The 15,858-nt window shown below is 45.9% G+C and overlaps 1 protein-coding gene across 1 annotated transcript in view; it reads left to right on the top strand.

Annotated features, from left to right (window-relative positions):
• Positions 1 to 15,858, top strand: part of RFX4 (regulatory factor X4) — a 141,366-nt gene that overhangs the window by 91,424 nt on the left and 34,084 nt on the right. Inside the window, exons 9-13 of the mRNA XM_046646480.1 lie at positions 3,884 to 3,984; positions 5,935 to 5,993; positions 9,825 to 9,969; positions 14,224 to 14,318; positions 14,723 to 14,840. Of these exons, the coding sequence (XP_046502436.1) occupies positions 3,884 to 3,984; positions 5,935 to 5,993; positions 9,825 to 9,969; positions 14,224 to 14,318; positions 14,723 to 14,840 (518 nt within the window). The remainder of the gene's footprint in view (positions 1 to 3,883; positions 3,985 to 5,934; positions 5,994 to 9,824; positions 9,970 to 14,223; positions 14,319 to 14,722; positions 14,841 to 15,858) is intronic.

Raw genomic sequence — 15,858 nt, 5'->3', positions numbered from 1 at the left:
TACAGTCAATTTTCATCACAGAAACCAAAGAAATCTTTTTAAAACATATGGCAGGCGCAAGAGTGTTGAGATAGTGGGAGAGCTGCAAGAGTGGAGAGACCGGCAATTTCAAATACTGTAGTCAAGGCTTGAACAAACCTTTGAAGTTGGTAAGGAAGGGAGCTAGGCTGCTATCTGGGGCAGGAGCTTTCTAGACAGAGGGAACAGCAAATGCAAAAGCCCTGGTGAGGTGAGCAAGGGCCTGGAGAAACAGAAAGGAGGCTGGTGCTGCGGGAATGGAGTAAGCCCGGGGAGAGTGGGAGGAGCTGAAGTCTGAGAGATACGGAGGGACAGTTTGGGTACGGTCTTGTGGGGAATATATCTGAGGTCTGTCCATTTGGAGCTGGGAGCCATTCATTCATTCATTTCATTTTACAAACGTTTCTTATGTGGCTGCTAGGTGTCTGGCACTATGGTAGGTACTAAGGATACAGTGATAAGCAAAATAGACGTTGGCCCTGCCCTCTACATGGAGCATACAGTCTAGTGGGAGAGATGGGCATTAATCAGATAATCACACAAGTTAGTGTATGGTTACCAACTGTCACAACCACAGCACCCTTCAAGAAGAATAACAGGGGGCTCTGCCCTAGTCTAGGGGGCTTCCAGGAAGGTTTTCCTGTGGAAGTAACATCTGGTCTGAGATCATATCAATGATGAGGAGTTGAGTGGGTGAAGAGGGCTGGGATGCTCTTGGATGAAAGGATGCCAAGGGCAAAGGCCCTGGGATGGGAAAGAAGTGGACGGAGGCCAGTGGGACTGGCATGTGGATGAAGGGAGAAAATGCAAGCTGAGGCTGGAGAGGAAAGCAAGGCTGGAGTATGAACCTTGGGTGTCATGGTGAAGATTTGGGGTTTTATCCTAAGAATCATGTAAAAGCATTGAGGAGTTTTGATCAGAAGGTGAAATAGATCAGAATTGCAAATGTTTTGGAAAAAATCCCCCTTACAACATGGAAGATGGAGTTGAGGTGGGAAGGCAAGCAGGGTGGGGTGGACTCTTCAGAAGCTGTTGCAGTGGTGCAGGTAAAAGAGGACGATGATAACTTGAAGTAGGGAGAAAAGGAGAAAACTAGATGAGATTGAGAGGTGACTTGGAGATAAAATCTGTAATACCTGGTAATGGGAAGAGAGACTATTTGAGTCTCAAAATTAGAGAAGAGAAACACTCCTACACAAAAGGAGGAACAAGCAGACATTATAAACTTCATGATGGGAGGCAGTGGGCAGCACAAGGGCCACCTACAATGTTTTCTTGCCTAAAAAATTATAACTGAATTTAAGCAAGCCTTTAGACCTAACTGCCAGTTTGTAGGAAGCACACAGGATAGATGAATAGGTTAAACGGCACTACAAGGAAGAAATTAACCAAATCAGAATGTGGGACATTCCAGGGAACAAATAACATGATGTTGCCAGTAAACCAATGGCATGAAATAGAACATAAAAAAGACTTAAGAAATAGAAGACAATATTATATGTTTTATGCCGTGTGCAGACCTTGTTTGGATCCTGATTCAACAAACTAAAAGACGTCTTTGTGAGAAATAGAGAATTTTGAGTACAGACTTGGTTTTAAATAATATTAAGGAATTACTGCTCATTCTGCTATGTATACTGATGGGATGGTGGTTTTAAATGTGTGCGTGGGTACACTTACATACATATTTAAATGAATATTGGAAATGCATACTAAGTTTTTGAAATGATATGACCTCTTGAATTTGCTTAAAACACTCCAGAAAAGAAAGAGTGGCATGCGATAAATTAAACTGGCAAAATGTTGCTAATTCTTGAAGCTGGGTCATGGATACTTGGAGGTTTATTATACTATTCTCTCTATCATGGGGTACATTTGAAATTTTGCATAATAAAAAAGTTAAAAACAAAACTTCATGGAAAGTAGAGTTCACACTGAAATAGGGAACACAAGAAAAGAACCAGGTCTGAGGGGGAAATGATGGGTTCAGTGGACACGTTAAGTTTGACGTGCCTTTGGACTTCTAAATGGAGGTGTCCTGGATGCAGCAGGTGGGGCCTTCTGAAGATCTCTGCTTCTGAGATATAAAAGTGAGTGTAGATGGTGACTGGAGCTGCAGGGATGGAAAACTGTCAAAGGAAGGAATACAGCAAGATAAGAGAGGGCCCAGGAGTAGACTTGGAAGAACTGGAAAACATAGTGTTCAGGGATAGAAGCATGAGCTTTGTGACTAAGGAGGACTAGCCAGAAGTCTGAAGGGTCACAAACGCCAAGGGAAGCAAATGTTTCCAAAAGGAAGAAGGGGTAACAGAGCCGAATGCTGCCAAGATGTCAAGCAAGCTGAAGATTAAAATGAGTCCATTGGGTTTGTGTCATGGATGGACATTGCTCCCTGTGTGAGGCTGCTTAAGTCAAGGGATGGGAGTGAGGTGAGGCATGAATGGGAGGTGAAGAAAAGGAGACAGAGAGTCTAGACAACTCTTTGAAGAAGTATGTCTGTGAAGAGGAAGAAAGAGGGTGGTAGCTTAAGGGGACAGAGTGAGGAAATAAGAGGGATTTTTGTTTTTAAGGTGAGACATTCTTGAACACATTAAAATGATGAGAGGAACGATCTAGAGAAAGGAAAAGGTGGAGGAAGGACGGTCAGTAATGTAAGGTTCCTGAGAGGGCAGGAGGAGATGAGTTGGGGAGTTGAGCCTTGGGACAGGAGGAGGGATGGCTCCTTAATTCTGTTAGGAAGTCATGGGAGATGATCCATGTGGGTAGCAGAATGCCGATGTTCTTCCTTTGAGGTTTGTTTTCCCCCAAGAAGTACGAGGTGATGCCACCTGCTGGTGGGGAGGAGGGAGTTGGGGGATTGGAGAGGTTAGGGTCCTGGAGAAGGTTGGAATTAGTCATAGAAAAGGAAGAGTATGTGAGCAGCAAAACATGGGAGGATTGCCAAGCGGGGTGGAGGTTGGTGATCATGGTCTGACAGGAGTGTTGGTGGGAGACGGAGCCAGGTCAGGGTAGGTGGTGTTGGTGGAAGGCAAAGATGGTGTGGATGTCAGCATTGGGAAGAGGTCCCTGTGGCCAACTTGATCAAAGGGGACATCATGGAGGATATTGCACCTTGGCTATGAGCAGATGATTTTGATGGTGAGAGCTTGAAAATGGTGCTCAATGTCTTCCCAACTCCAAATTCTGACCTCATATGACAAGCTGCTGCCCCCTAACGCCTCACTCCTTGGCCCTGCCCCCCACCTCCTGTTTCAAAGTAGTCCTTGACTCTCCAATTCTGATATGGTTTCAAGGTCCACGTCAGGGTTGGTTGCCAGTTAAAAAACATGCTGTTGCTTCCCAGTTCCTGCCAAACAGCAAGAAGTTTGGTGAGCCTGAGCCCAAGCTGCGTGGGCAGGCACGGTGGTATGAGGCAGACGGGGTTTCTCCCCAGTTGGGGGCCTCAGACAAGACTGGGCAGCATGAGGTGGAGAGGCCAATTGCAAAACGGCTCTCTTAGGCCCACTACCCACTGTCTTCACCCCTCACACGAGGCTCTTCAAAAACATGAAGGATGGCGTTTCGCTTGCGGCAAGAGTTGTAGCTGCCACCAAGCCTTGCCGTGGGCTTTTCCCCACACTTGCGCAAGCTGTGTCTCCCTCGTCGACCAGTGTTGGCACCAGAGCACATTCTCGTCATGCTCTTCTCAGACCCACCAGCTCTCTGCAGGGCTTGTGCTGCCTGCCCTGTCTCTGAGGTTGCTGCAGTGAGTGGCACCTGCTGGTTGCAGCCAAAACACGATTAGGGAAAATGAAACCCCATCGGGACATATTGGGAGGACTGAGCCACACTCTAGGCACTTAAAGCGTATCATTTCTCTTTCCAGCTTGACTCAGGTGATCCGAAAGTTTGCCAAGCAGCTGGATGAGTGGCTAAAAGTGGCCCTCCATGACCTCCCAGAAAATTTGCGAAACATCAAGTTTGAACGTAAGTACGAGTTTGGGAGCAGAGGGGAAGGGAGAACATTTTAGCACCAAACATTTCACATACATTGTTAATAACTATAATAATAATAAAGGCTACCATTTACTGTTTGCCTACAAAGCACCAAGTATTATGCTTAGTGCTTTCCATGCATTAACTTATTTAATTCTCACAAAATGTTTATTACGGGTGGCACACTTCATTTATAGAAAAGGAAACAGGCTTAGAGGTAGTAAGTAGCAGAGGCAGGATTTGCTCCCAGGTCTCCCTGTTGACACCAACGTTTCTGCTCATCTCATTTAATTCTCACGCCACCTCTGCAATGTAGGAAACAATATCCCCATTCTACAGATGAGGCTCCGAGAGGCAAAGAAAATTCCCCAAAGCCACACAGCTGGGAACTAGGGACCAGGAGTCAAACTCAAGTCCGTCTGACCCCAGAACTCAGATTTCCCTGAAGTTCCTGCCTACAAAATGCTGGAAACAGGAGACAGGAAACAGCTTCAGGGCTTCACATATTTACTTCTCTGCCTAATGAGAAAGCCAAATTAATATTTCTCATAAGGGGATTGGGACTGTGCATGTCTTCTCTGCTGAGCATCACCACTCATTCCCCAGCATCAGTCTTCCCTGAGAAAACTGGTCCTATTTCTGTCTCGATGCGTCTTGTACTTGTAGGAAGACTCACGTGCTGTTACACAAAGGTGAAATGATTTTAAGCAAAACACAGTTTTAAGATATATGTTTCTGAAAGCCCTATTTGAATACAGCTTGCCATTCGTGCCCGAAATAAGTGCCAGCGAGGAAAATGAAGGAGATCAAATTACCCTCTCTCCACAGGCAAAGCGGGCCTTTCAGACGTGCTTTGAGGCCGCCTGCAGTGTCCATCACCTATTGATAAAGCCCGCTTTATTTCACGGCTCTCAGTTCTTTTCTTTTCCCGAGCACTAAATTCCACATCACAAAGTTAAAGAAAAAGTAATTAAGGAGAAGGATTAACGATTGATCGGCCCGGAAAATTAGAAGTTCATCTGTGCCCCCCACCCCCCATTTCTCCGTCCCACGCCCTATTTTTCAAACCAAGCTGGCTCTGAGCACAAATTAGAATAATCCCAGGGAAACTTCTGCTCCTTGACCAGTTCAGAAATTAATGAGAAGAATGCCCTGCACCTGTTTTAATTATGCTGACAAAACAAACCTGTTGAGGTCTGCTGGCCCTTCCACCTGTGGGTGCCTTGGAGCGCCCTTCAAGAACGTGCAAGGAGTGGAAACACACACCACTCCAAATGACTGTAAGAATGAAGACCTGGGCAGGCACATGGCCTGTCTGCTGCGAAATCTACAGATCACCCGGCTTCAAATCACCAGCCTATTATGGCAGCATAGGCAACAGGATCCTCAAAACATGCAAATAGGTCATGGAGATCATTTGATAAAATGACGGATGAGGAATGCAAAGCCACATTGAAGGTTCAGCCCAGGGTTGCCTAGAGGCAACCCCTAGCACCACACGCTGCTGAGGTTCAATCACGGTTTCCTATTAGATAAACTACTTTTTTAAGGGCCTTCTTCAAAGCTTCCACTTGATTCCTGCAATTATTTATGAGGAGAAGCGATTGAGCTCGCAATTAGTGAAATGAAAGACAAGTAAATAATTGCTTTTACTCACGGTTGATTGACGCCACAATTTCTCACACCTGCCAGTGTGGCGTGTGTGTGACTTTGAAATATGTACCCCAAATATCACTGTTCGGAAATAGTTGTCGAAGCCCAAATGGGAGAACGAAGAATTAAACGCAGGGTTTTGCCAGTGGGTGCATAAAATGGGGTTGGACAGTGAGACAAATCTAGGCAAATAAGGAAGCTACTTTTTGAAATCTGCCCATGGCAAATCCAAGGGAGGACCATAAAGCATGCAAATATTTCAAACTAACTCTTTTTTTCTTCTTCCAGTGTCGAGGAGGTTTTCCCAAATTCTGAGACGGCAGACATCACTAAATCATCTTTGCCAGGTAGCCATCCTGTGTTGTGTGTTCTAACTCCTGCTAGGTCATTGCACAGGAAGGGCGAATCCACAGACAACTCCCTAGAGGACGTGTCGGGTGTTTAACAGCACTCTCTCACTATTCAGTTTCCACAGATAAGGAATAGAAACATTAGCCCATCACTAGATACTTTCCACTAACATACAGAATGTTTTCCGACGTCAGTTGCCCCTTAACCTTTCCGGTACATTCTAGGTCCCACCAGTGGGTGTTTTCCCTTAAGTCAATCGGGGTTTCTCAGCCACTATTGGCATTTGGGGCTGGGTAGTTCTTTGTTGTGAGGAGTCGTGTTGGGCCTTGTAGATGTTTAGTAGGGTACCACCTTGGTTGTGACAATCAAGAATGTCTCCAGACACTGCCAAATGTAGCCTAGGGGGTGCAAGGTCACCCCTGGCTGTGAAACACCGAGATTAATGATTCAAGCAGATGAAGAGGATGATTTGTTTGTTGTGTTTGTGTCATCCAGAAGAGTTAAAGCCACGTAGTATATTATACACCCAGTTTTGTTTATTTTTTCAGATTTCTGTTCTTTTTAGCACAAAGGTGACATATGCTTGCTATAAAAAACGTTTAAGATAACAAAAGTGTATATAGTAAAAAGTGGAAGATCCCACTGTAACTCCATAGTGATAACTTGACTGCATAAAGTGTTGCATTTCTATTAATTTTGCACCTTAAGGAAGGGAATCTAAGTCTGTTGGGCAGTCCGTTAACATTCGTTAAAATATTAATGATCTTAAAGCAGAAGGGGCAGACTGGTGGCTACAGATCAAATCTGGCCCTCAGATGTGTGGGGTTATTTTTGTTTGATTTGCATATGTTCAAAAAATTTTTTCACTTAGTTGCTAACAGTTGAAACTGGGAGATGACAGTTAAACACCCAAATTTTCTGTAGAAAAATTTTAAGAGCTGGCAACCCCGGAGCTACATTTCCCCAGGGCAGTAATCAGCTGGCTGGGCTGAGCTTCTGTCCCGCAGGCACTGTCCTCCTCATGGCCCCCACTTTCTCTTACACATGGCCCACCTCGCTCATGTATGTCACCTGCCTGCCTTCTTTCCATGTTTAGGTTTGCAGCCTCTCCCTTCTCCTGTTGGTTCTTGGTTGGTGCCGGTTATTCGAGGTCAAGGTGGGAGGGAGGGATTTCTGGTTCGAGTGGCCTGAAGGAAGCCTCCAGACCAGGAGCCAGAAAGTGTAAAACTACGTGTACACACACCTCACTGCTCCTGCCCTGCCCTTGGCATAAATGGCACAGGGGGTGGTTTGGAGACCACAAGGAAACCCTTCCACATTCGGGCAAGCCAGTATAGAGACCACACCTGGGCATTGTTCTGGGAATGGGCAGAGCCTGACAGACTCAGGGAAGCAAACAAATACTGGCGAAACAAAGAAACACTGCCATATTTCCGAAAGCACGTACCTTCTGGGTTTTTTCCTCAGCTTGGAAGAGCTGGTCCTGGGTCATATCAGGGCGCGAGATGTTGTTTGGGTGCCTCTGTCTGGGGCTCAGACAGTTTAGGAAAGCCTTTGACCTGTTGGTGCACGTATAGGTAAAAGCATCCACGTCCATGCATATAACCAATGCACGCACACGCACGTGCACACACACACGCCTTCTCTCTCCACTCCCCACACAGGTAGTGTATAATTTAATCAGCAAATGCTACCTTTCCATCTTCACTGGCCGGCTATCAGACACATTCCAGGATCAGCCAGAGGACTGGGGTTTGTGTTGGGAATGAAACACCATGGACCCCTCTTAGCTAATAGCCCAGTGAGCTTTCCTAAACACATGCGAGGCAAGTCAGACTAAACAACATCTAGCCGAAAACTTACCCCAAATGCTTAAACCAAGATCTGAATATCAAGGCCCTTTTAGATATACTAAGCAAGCAGCTTGGCGTTCACATCTCAGCCGTTTATCCCACAAAAATCTTTGGTGTGCCTACTGTGTGCCAGACACTGTGCTTAGTGGTACCTGCTACTAAGTGGAAAAAAAAAAAAAGTAAACCAAGAAATAATTAAAAGTGATAAAGGTTATGAAGGAAACAGAATGGAAGTAGAGAATAATGGGGCACTTAGGTTCTATTTCGATAAAGTGGTTAGAGAAGGTTTCTCTGTGGGTGTGACATTTGAGTTGGAGCATACATGATGGCAAGGTTGCCAGGGCAGGGTGAGAGAATAGAATGTTTCAGCAGGCAGGAACACCATGTGCCAAGGCCCTGAGGTGTCAATGCAATCACTACGAAGAGAACCGACCTGAATAACAGTAGCCTCCTTTACTGAGCTCTTACTCCCTGAACTACGCACTTTTCAAACATTATCTCAAGGAATCCGCAACAGCAGCCCTCCTTCACAGGTAGGTACTGTTACATCTGCATTTTATAGATCAGGAAACCGAGGTTAATCTACTTGTCTGCCCCAAATCAATGCGCAGGTGAGCAGCAAGGCCAGGATTTGAACTAAGTATATTTGAATCCAGAACCCAGGCCCTTTACATTTGCTTGTTTCCATTATCATTAGAGACTGACCCAATTCACATTCATATATTCTAAGCCTCTGTGACCTTCAAAGAGTTCTACAAGGATTTAAGTGAGATTTCCTTGCGCTCAGACAGTCTGGGTGTAAAAGGGGTTGTCAGTAGTTATGTTTGCCTCGAAATTCACAAGCATTAGGGGACTTAGAATGTCTGTGTATATTTGAAATCCCATTTTTCATTTCATGAAAGACATTCTTGAAAATATGTAAGTGAAGGAAGTGATTCTGGAGATGTTTTTCTTTGCTTTTATCGGTATTGTTCCAACTTGGTAGTTCCAAGTATTGTGCCAACTTCCAAGTTTAAGTTCTAATGAGGGTTGCTGAGGAAGCCACAGGTTAAACACATACATACACACACGTATTTACATTAATAAACAACTGAGTCTTAAAGTGTGCTTTCCCTTTTCTTATATCTCAATTATTCATATTTGTTTTAGTCATTATAGTTACATAAAAAACAAAAAGCAAAATCAGGGGGCTGGCCCGGTGGCATAGTGGTTAAGTTCACATGCTTTGCTTTGGTGGCCTGAGGTCCACTGGTTTGGATCCTGGGCACGGACCTACACATCGCTTATCAAGCCATGCTGTGGAGGCATCCCACATACAAAATAGAGGAGGACTGGCACAGATATTAGCTCAGGGACAATCTTCCTCAAGCAAAAAGAAGAAGATTGGCAACAGATGTTAGCTCAGGGCTAATCTTCCTCACCCCTCAAAAAAACACAAAACCCCACAATGTCAGAAAACTAGGCCATAAACTTCTTCAGAATGTATTTGTATGAAAAATATACACTGTAAAATTTCTGAAGTTAAGGCTTTCATAGGCCCAGGAGTAGCAGGACCATTCTTAGATCTGGGCCTGTTGCTTCTCAGGCGCTAGAGGCACACGGGTTATTAAGCACAGAGCTCCTGTCCCACAAGCTTATATCAGAAGGCTGACAGATCTCTGGGCTTCATCCCATTGTTCCATGGGGTCAAGACCAAAGGGGCTGGGAACACCAGGGTTTGGTCTAGCATAGGACACCTTGGGGTAGTTTCTTATAAAAAGAGATGTGAGGAGAGAGTCACCAGGGAAAGCAGTGTACGGATCTTCTGAGTTATGGAGTCATCTGCTGACTTCCTGATACTGAGTTTTCCTAAATTTCAAAGTGGTTTGCAAAATACCATAAGCAGATTCATTAAAATGGCCTAAAAGGAAATAAAGTGAAGGGGTTTTAACCTAACAACCCGTGAGCTAATGAATTGATTGCATTGGATTACAGGCATCTCGAACAGTGATCCACAGTGCAGACATCACATTCCAAATGCTGGAAGACTGGAGGAACGTGGACCTCAACAGCATCACCAAGCAAACCCTTTACACCATGGAAGACTCTCGAGATGAGCACCGCAAACTCATCATCCAGTGTAAGGTGTTCCACCAGGGATCGTGTCTTTCTGTTTGTTTTAAAAAGAAAAAAAAAAGTATCTTGGTGGATATCTAAGTGGAATTCCCACCCTGTCCCTCTCCCTAGGATCCCGTCCCTCTTATCATTCCTGTTACATGGGTCAGCCCAGATGGGAGGGTTAATTGATTTAAGAGGACATATGTCAACATTGCTGGGGGAAATGGGGGTTCTGGTGCATTGGGCAGCACACAGTGTCATGCAAAAGGCTCCATACGTGACCCTCAATGCCAGATGTAGTTCCATGGGTGGCATAAAAAACAGAGCAAGAGCTTGTTGCCTCTGTCAGTGTGTGTCAGCCTGGAGGCAGCTGGATATGCTGCCTGTTTTCAGTGGAGGGCCATGTGAGTCGGCCCACCTCTTGGCAGGTGACCCTTTAATCAAATGTTTGAGGAGGGGATGTTCGTGTCCCTGTGGACAAAGACTGCAGGAATACTGCTCCAAATATTATCCTGATGTGATCAGGTTGGTTGTTCTTAGTAGAAGAGGACATGAGAGTGGCAGAGAACACCACTATTCTTAGTATATCTCTGCCATTCCTCAAACGCCCATCATAGCCTGCTGCCCAGGGCATCCCCCAGCCCAGGGACCCTGGATCAGGCTCTGTTGACTACTTCCTTACTTTGCTCAGCCTTCCATTCTCATACCTCTGGGGGAAAGTGGACATGGGGGTGGGAAGGGTGAGTCCACACTCCTCCTATCAGCTCTCAGAAAGGTTGGTGCCAAGAGTGTCGGGAGGTGGACCCAAGATCCTAAAAGTCATGTCATTCAGGAAGCTGCAGAGTGGCTGTCCTCCCAGAAGAAGCCCCTGGCCCCTTAGATTTCCATCCACTGTATGCCTCTCACACTGTTGTCTTGAGGGAAAACTTTCTTCAGCCAGCCTAAGCATGTTATGTTTATAAACAAATAAAGTTCCCTAAGATGTTCCTCTTAGAGATCTCTTTCCCACTGAGACCTTTCCAAAAGCAAATGGAGCAGCTGAAACATTGGACTACGTCGACCTTCACTGGGGCTTCTTTCTTGGTTGACCCCAGAGCTCCTCTCAGGCTCTTATTTCTTCCTCTGCAGCAGCCCCCAGCCCGCTTTCCCCCTGTGAAGAATTTTAGAGATTGTCACTAAAATAAATCAGCTTACAGAGTGCCTAGTCCATGCTAGATCCTGTGTCAAACCCACCACATGCATGATCTCATTTAATCTCCACATCAACGTCAGGAAGAAGATTCTCTTATTGCCCTCCCACCCTTTTGGAGATAAGAAAACTCAGCCTCACAGGGTTGGCGAACCTTCCCCAAGGTAGCCGAGCTGGACCTTGACCCCAAGTCTACTCTCAGCTCCGCTACCGTGCATTAGTGCCGCTCACTTTGTGGAGGAGCAGAGGAGACAAAAATGATGAGACATGGGCAAGTTTCAGAGGTTTTAGAATCTTTCCAAGTTCTTACAGTCATGCTTCCTGTTCTTTTTCCCTGCTAGAAGGCCAGTGGAAGTGTGGCTATGAGCACTCTAACACCACAAGCCGTACCTCTGATGGTTGTGTCCCCAGGGTCTCATGCCGGGCCAAGCATGGAGGGGGTGCCACTGATGTCTGTGTGGGACCAAATAGTGAATGGAAACCCAGGATGATCTGACTTCTAGTTCTGCCAACCACTGCTAGCAGCATTAGGCTCAGCTTTCTCCTCCTCTCAGCGCCTTTTGTAGGGAGGAAAGTGTGACCCAGACTCAAGGGGAAAAACACAGTCACCGTCACTTGCTTTAGGGATCAGGCTCTGAGCCTTTGCTGGGGCACCACGGGGTCACTGCTGCCTCTCCAGCAAAGACCCTGTTGGGGCTTTCTCTTCAAGCTCTCTCAGGCTGGGGACAGAGTGTCGCCCTTTAGGGCTGTGATTGTATTCTCCTAGAGGAAGGGAGTGATGTGGTTCAGTTCAAACTGGGTGGTATTTACTGAATGCCTGTCTTGGGTCAGGCACTCTTAGATGCTGAGCAAAAAGCAGTGAATAATATGGGCACTACCCTTCCCCCATGAAGCTTAGAGCTAACGGTAAATCAGAAGTTAAACAAGTAATTTACAAATGGTTGCGTCTTACCAAAGAGGACATGCTTTGTGATGCAGTGCCAGGAAGAGGGGGATGAGGAAGGGCACCAAGCCTGAAGGCAGTGGCCTGGCACATAGGTGTCATCCCTGCACCTCCCAGCCAGACAGCTGGGAAGTAAGTCCCTGACACAGTGAGCCAGACCAAAGGTCACTTTGAGCAGGGCTAGGGGCAACTGTGTGCTGCACTCTCCTTTCCTTACAACCAGTTGACAAATCTGCAAATTCTTGCATCACATCCATGATGTAGATCCCAGCTAGGAATGCTTGGCTCACCTTAAATTAAAAAGTGCATGCTGGGACTTGAGCATGCTGCTTAGACTGAGTGTTAATGGTGCTATGGTATGAGCATGGAGTTGGGATGGCCAACAGACCTTGATTCAAACCCTGGCTTTTATGCACTGTGACCCTAGCTTCCAAATCTGTAACATGGGGATGACGCAAGGGGTTAAATAGGACACTGTGTGCCACATGCCTGGTACATGGTGTGCTGCTAATATAGTGAAATGGTTAGGAGGTGAGCACTCAAGTCAGGCTGTGTTTGAAACTTGCCTCTGCCATTCACTAGCTGTGAAACCTTTGGAAAGTTATTCATCCCTGAGTGCCTTTGTTTCCTCGTTTGTAAAATGGGGTAACAATGCCTACCTCCTTGGGTTGTTCTTCCATTCATTCAACAAACATTTGAGCAACTACTGTGTGTACCAGGCACTGTTCCAGGTGCTGGCCTCATGACATGCACATTCTCAGGGGTGTCTGAGGTTAAATGAGCATGTCCATGTACAGCATTTAGAAGAGTGCCCAGCACATGGCAAGCACTCAGTAGATGCCAGCAGTTAGCACTTTCATTGCCACCACCGTCATCATCATCAGATACACAGACAGTGTTATGAAGAGTGAAAGAACACCAAAGAGAAATTCAGAGACCTGGGTTCCAGGCCCTCCTCTGTCACTCACTCACGCTCTGACTTTGAGTGAGTCATTTAATCTCATTAAGACACAGCTTCCTCATCTAGAAACTGAGACAGATCAACTAAATGGACTTTTAAAGCCCCTTCTCACTCTACAGTTTTATGACCTTCTGGTCCCGGAAGCCGACCTCTTGTAGCGGTCATCAACTAAGTAAAATAGAGCGGATTGGCCAGTCCTGTGAAGTGGGAGAATGAAAACTGCTCAGACAAATGAAAACTATAGAAATGTGAGGATTTTGAATTATGGTTTGATTTATTGAGCTCTGCACACAAAAACACAAAAAAATGTAGAGAGAAGAGATGTTTCAAAGTGGAGCGCACCACAGCTCGCTCTAACTTCCTCTTTTCTATAGCGCTTCACTGATGGCAAGTCCTTCCAGATTCAGTTACTTGACTTGCAGCTGAAGACAGGTAGTAAAGTGGAACGATTATCTTCCTTTCACTAATGCAGAAACGGAGGGCAGAGAGATTGTCTCCTTCATTCCACAAATATTTATTAAGCATCTATTGCATGCTGAGCTGGTTAGGCTACTTGCCCAGCATAGTTGTGGTTCAGAAACATGTAATTTATCAAATGTGCCCTACCATGGGGCAGAGGGCAGGAGAGCAACAATGCCTCTACCCATTCATGCAAGCAAGCAAGTACTGGATAACAGCTCTATCAAGGTAATGCACCAGCTAATCAAGACAGTAGATAAAGAACTAGCAGGGGAGACGCACACACACGCACCCCTAACTATGACAGTGTTACTAGTGGTGGAAGGGAGGTAGAATACAGATAATGAAGTGCTATGAAAGTAGAGGGGAGGAGTGACCAATTCCACTGGCAAGGGGCATGGGGAGGTAAAAAGGATTTCACAGAAGGGTCATTTCAGCTGGGCCACAAAGAACCAAACAGCCCAAGCAGAGGCAACTGCCTGAGAAAAGCAGAGCTTGTTGGGAGAAAAGCAAGCGACATGGGGTGGCCAGGGTTTAAAGTGTTCCCAGGCTTGGAAGATGAGCCTGGAAAGGTAAGTTGGGGCATATTTTCTAAAGCCTTGAATGCGCTGCTAAGACTTTGGAGTTATAGTTTATTCAGTTTCGTTCCTCTCTTCTTCTAAGAGGCATCTCAATTTAAACACAACTGCAGTGATGTGGGGGGGCTTCTCTTATTGTTTGACAGTGTATCAGGAGTTTGACCACCTCCTGGAGGAGCAGTCTCCCATCGAGTCCTACATTGAGTGGCTGGACACCATGGTGGACCGATGTGTTGTGAAGGTTGGTAAGCTGGAGTAGAAGGTGCAGCCCTGGGTCCTGCAGCCCATCACTCCCCTTGTGACACTTGGGCAATCCAGTGAGCTATCTGAGCAGCCACGGAGCCCTAGGGTTCTAAGCAGAGGCCTGGGCCCCCCTCAGGAGGTGGGGGGTGCAGGTGACAGGACTCTGAGTGTCCCTCCCCAAATTCAACCAGGTCAGCGTCAATTTTATCTGCTGTGTACACTGGGTCTTGACATAAGGTCTCATTTTTTAAAATATATTTTTGCTGCTAAAAACAAAAAGTCAAAAACCATTGCTCCATAGCATTGAACTTGGAGACCATAAACCTTCCTGTCATTTTTCTAAGAGACAGTAATAAGTGAAAGTTAAGTTGATCACTGTTTAAGCCATGCACTCTCTTATAGGTGGCTGCCAAGAGACAAGGGTCCCTGAAGAAAGTGGCCCAGCAGTTCCTCTTGATGTGGTCGTGTTTCGGCACAAGGGTGATACGGGACATGACCTTGCATAGTGCCCCGAGCTTCGGTAAGGCCACCTCAGCCCTATCCACATCCAAACCCCTTTCCTCTGGGCTTCATGCATCAAGTCCACCACTCCAGAGTCACCCACGATCTCACTTGCTATCTCTGGGGCCACATGGACATCACCCTGAAATGTATCCATTCTGAAAGAACACAACATTGTTAGGACTTTCAGGGAGAACGGTGGAATTGCATGCTAAAGTATACAAATCTGAAAAAGAGAGGTTCACACACAGATAGCATTATTTGAGTTTAAAGAGGAAGAAACAGCAGTGGCTGTATCCCGTTCTGCCAGGTGTCCCCAGTGAATGCTGCTTCCACAGGACTATTTTGCAGAATTTCATAGTGCGGACTTCCCAAGACGGGGCACGTGAAGAAGCTCCGAGGTCAAACATTTGCAAGTGTCTTGATTAACACTCCGGCAGTGGGTAGACTGTCTAAAGTTTTCTTTAAAAACGTGTCCCAGTCTGATCCCTAGAAGAGAATTTTACATTCACTTTCCCTTTTGTTTTACTGACCCCTTGGGTTTTCATCACCTCCAGGAGACAGCCCTACCCCAAGTCCTCGTCTACTGTTTTCCAGTGTAACAAGACTTGAAATCTCTGCCCAGAGGTGCTTATAACAGGCTCTGTGGGCAGGAACCTAATCGCCGACTTGGGGTGAACGCTATGCTACATTGTGGGACACAGTTTTCTATTTTTCATTGGAAAGAATGGCGTATGCATTGAGTCCAGGTCATCATTAGCAAAGTGAGGTGGGACTTCAGGGCGTTATCCAGACATTTGAAATCTCGAAACACTGTGGCCTCAAGTTTCTAGGCATTTCAGCAAAGGGCTGTGGATAAATTTTCTGGGTAATTGCTTCAGTTCTCTATTTTACTTTGCAAGTAGAGATGTGGTTTTGTTTCTCATTATCTCCAATTAAGCCAATCAGCTCTGGATTTTGCCCTGGGTTTAATTTGACACTTTTCCATCTAGCTTTTTATGGTCTTGTCACCATTTTCCAGTTGTGCTATACAACGA

The sequence above is a fragment of the Equus quagga genome, chromosome 19 (assembly GCF_021613505.1).
Source record: "Equus quagga isolate Etosha38 chromosome 19, UCLA_HA_Equagga_1.0, whole genome shotgun sequence".
Classification (NCBI taxonomy): domain Eukaryota; kingdom Metazoa; phylum Chordata; class Mammalia; order Perissodactyla; family Equidae; genus Equus; species Equus quagga.
Note: the sequence above shows the minus strand (reverse complement) of the source record. Positions and strands in the feature narration are given on the sequence as shown.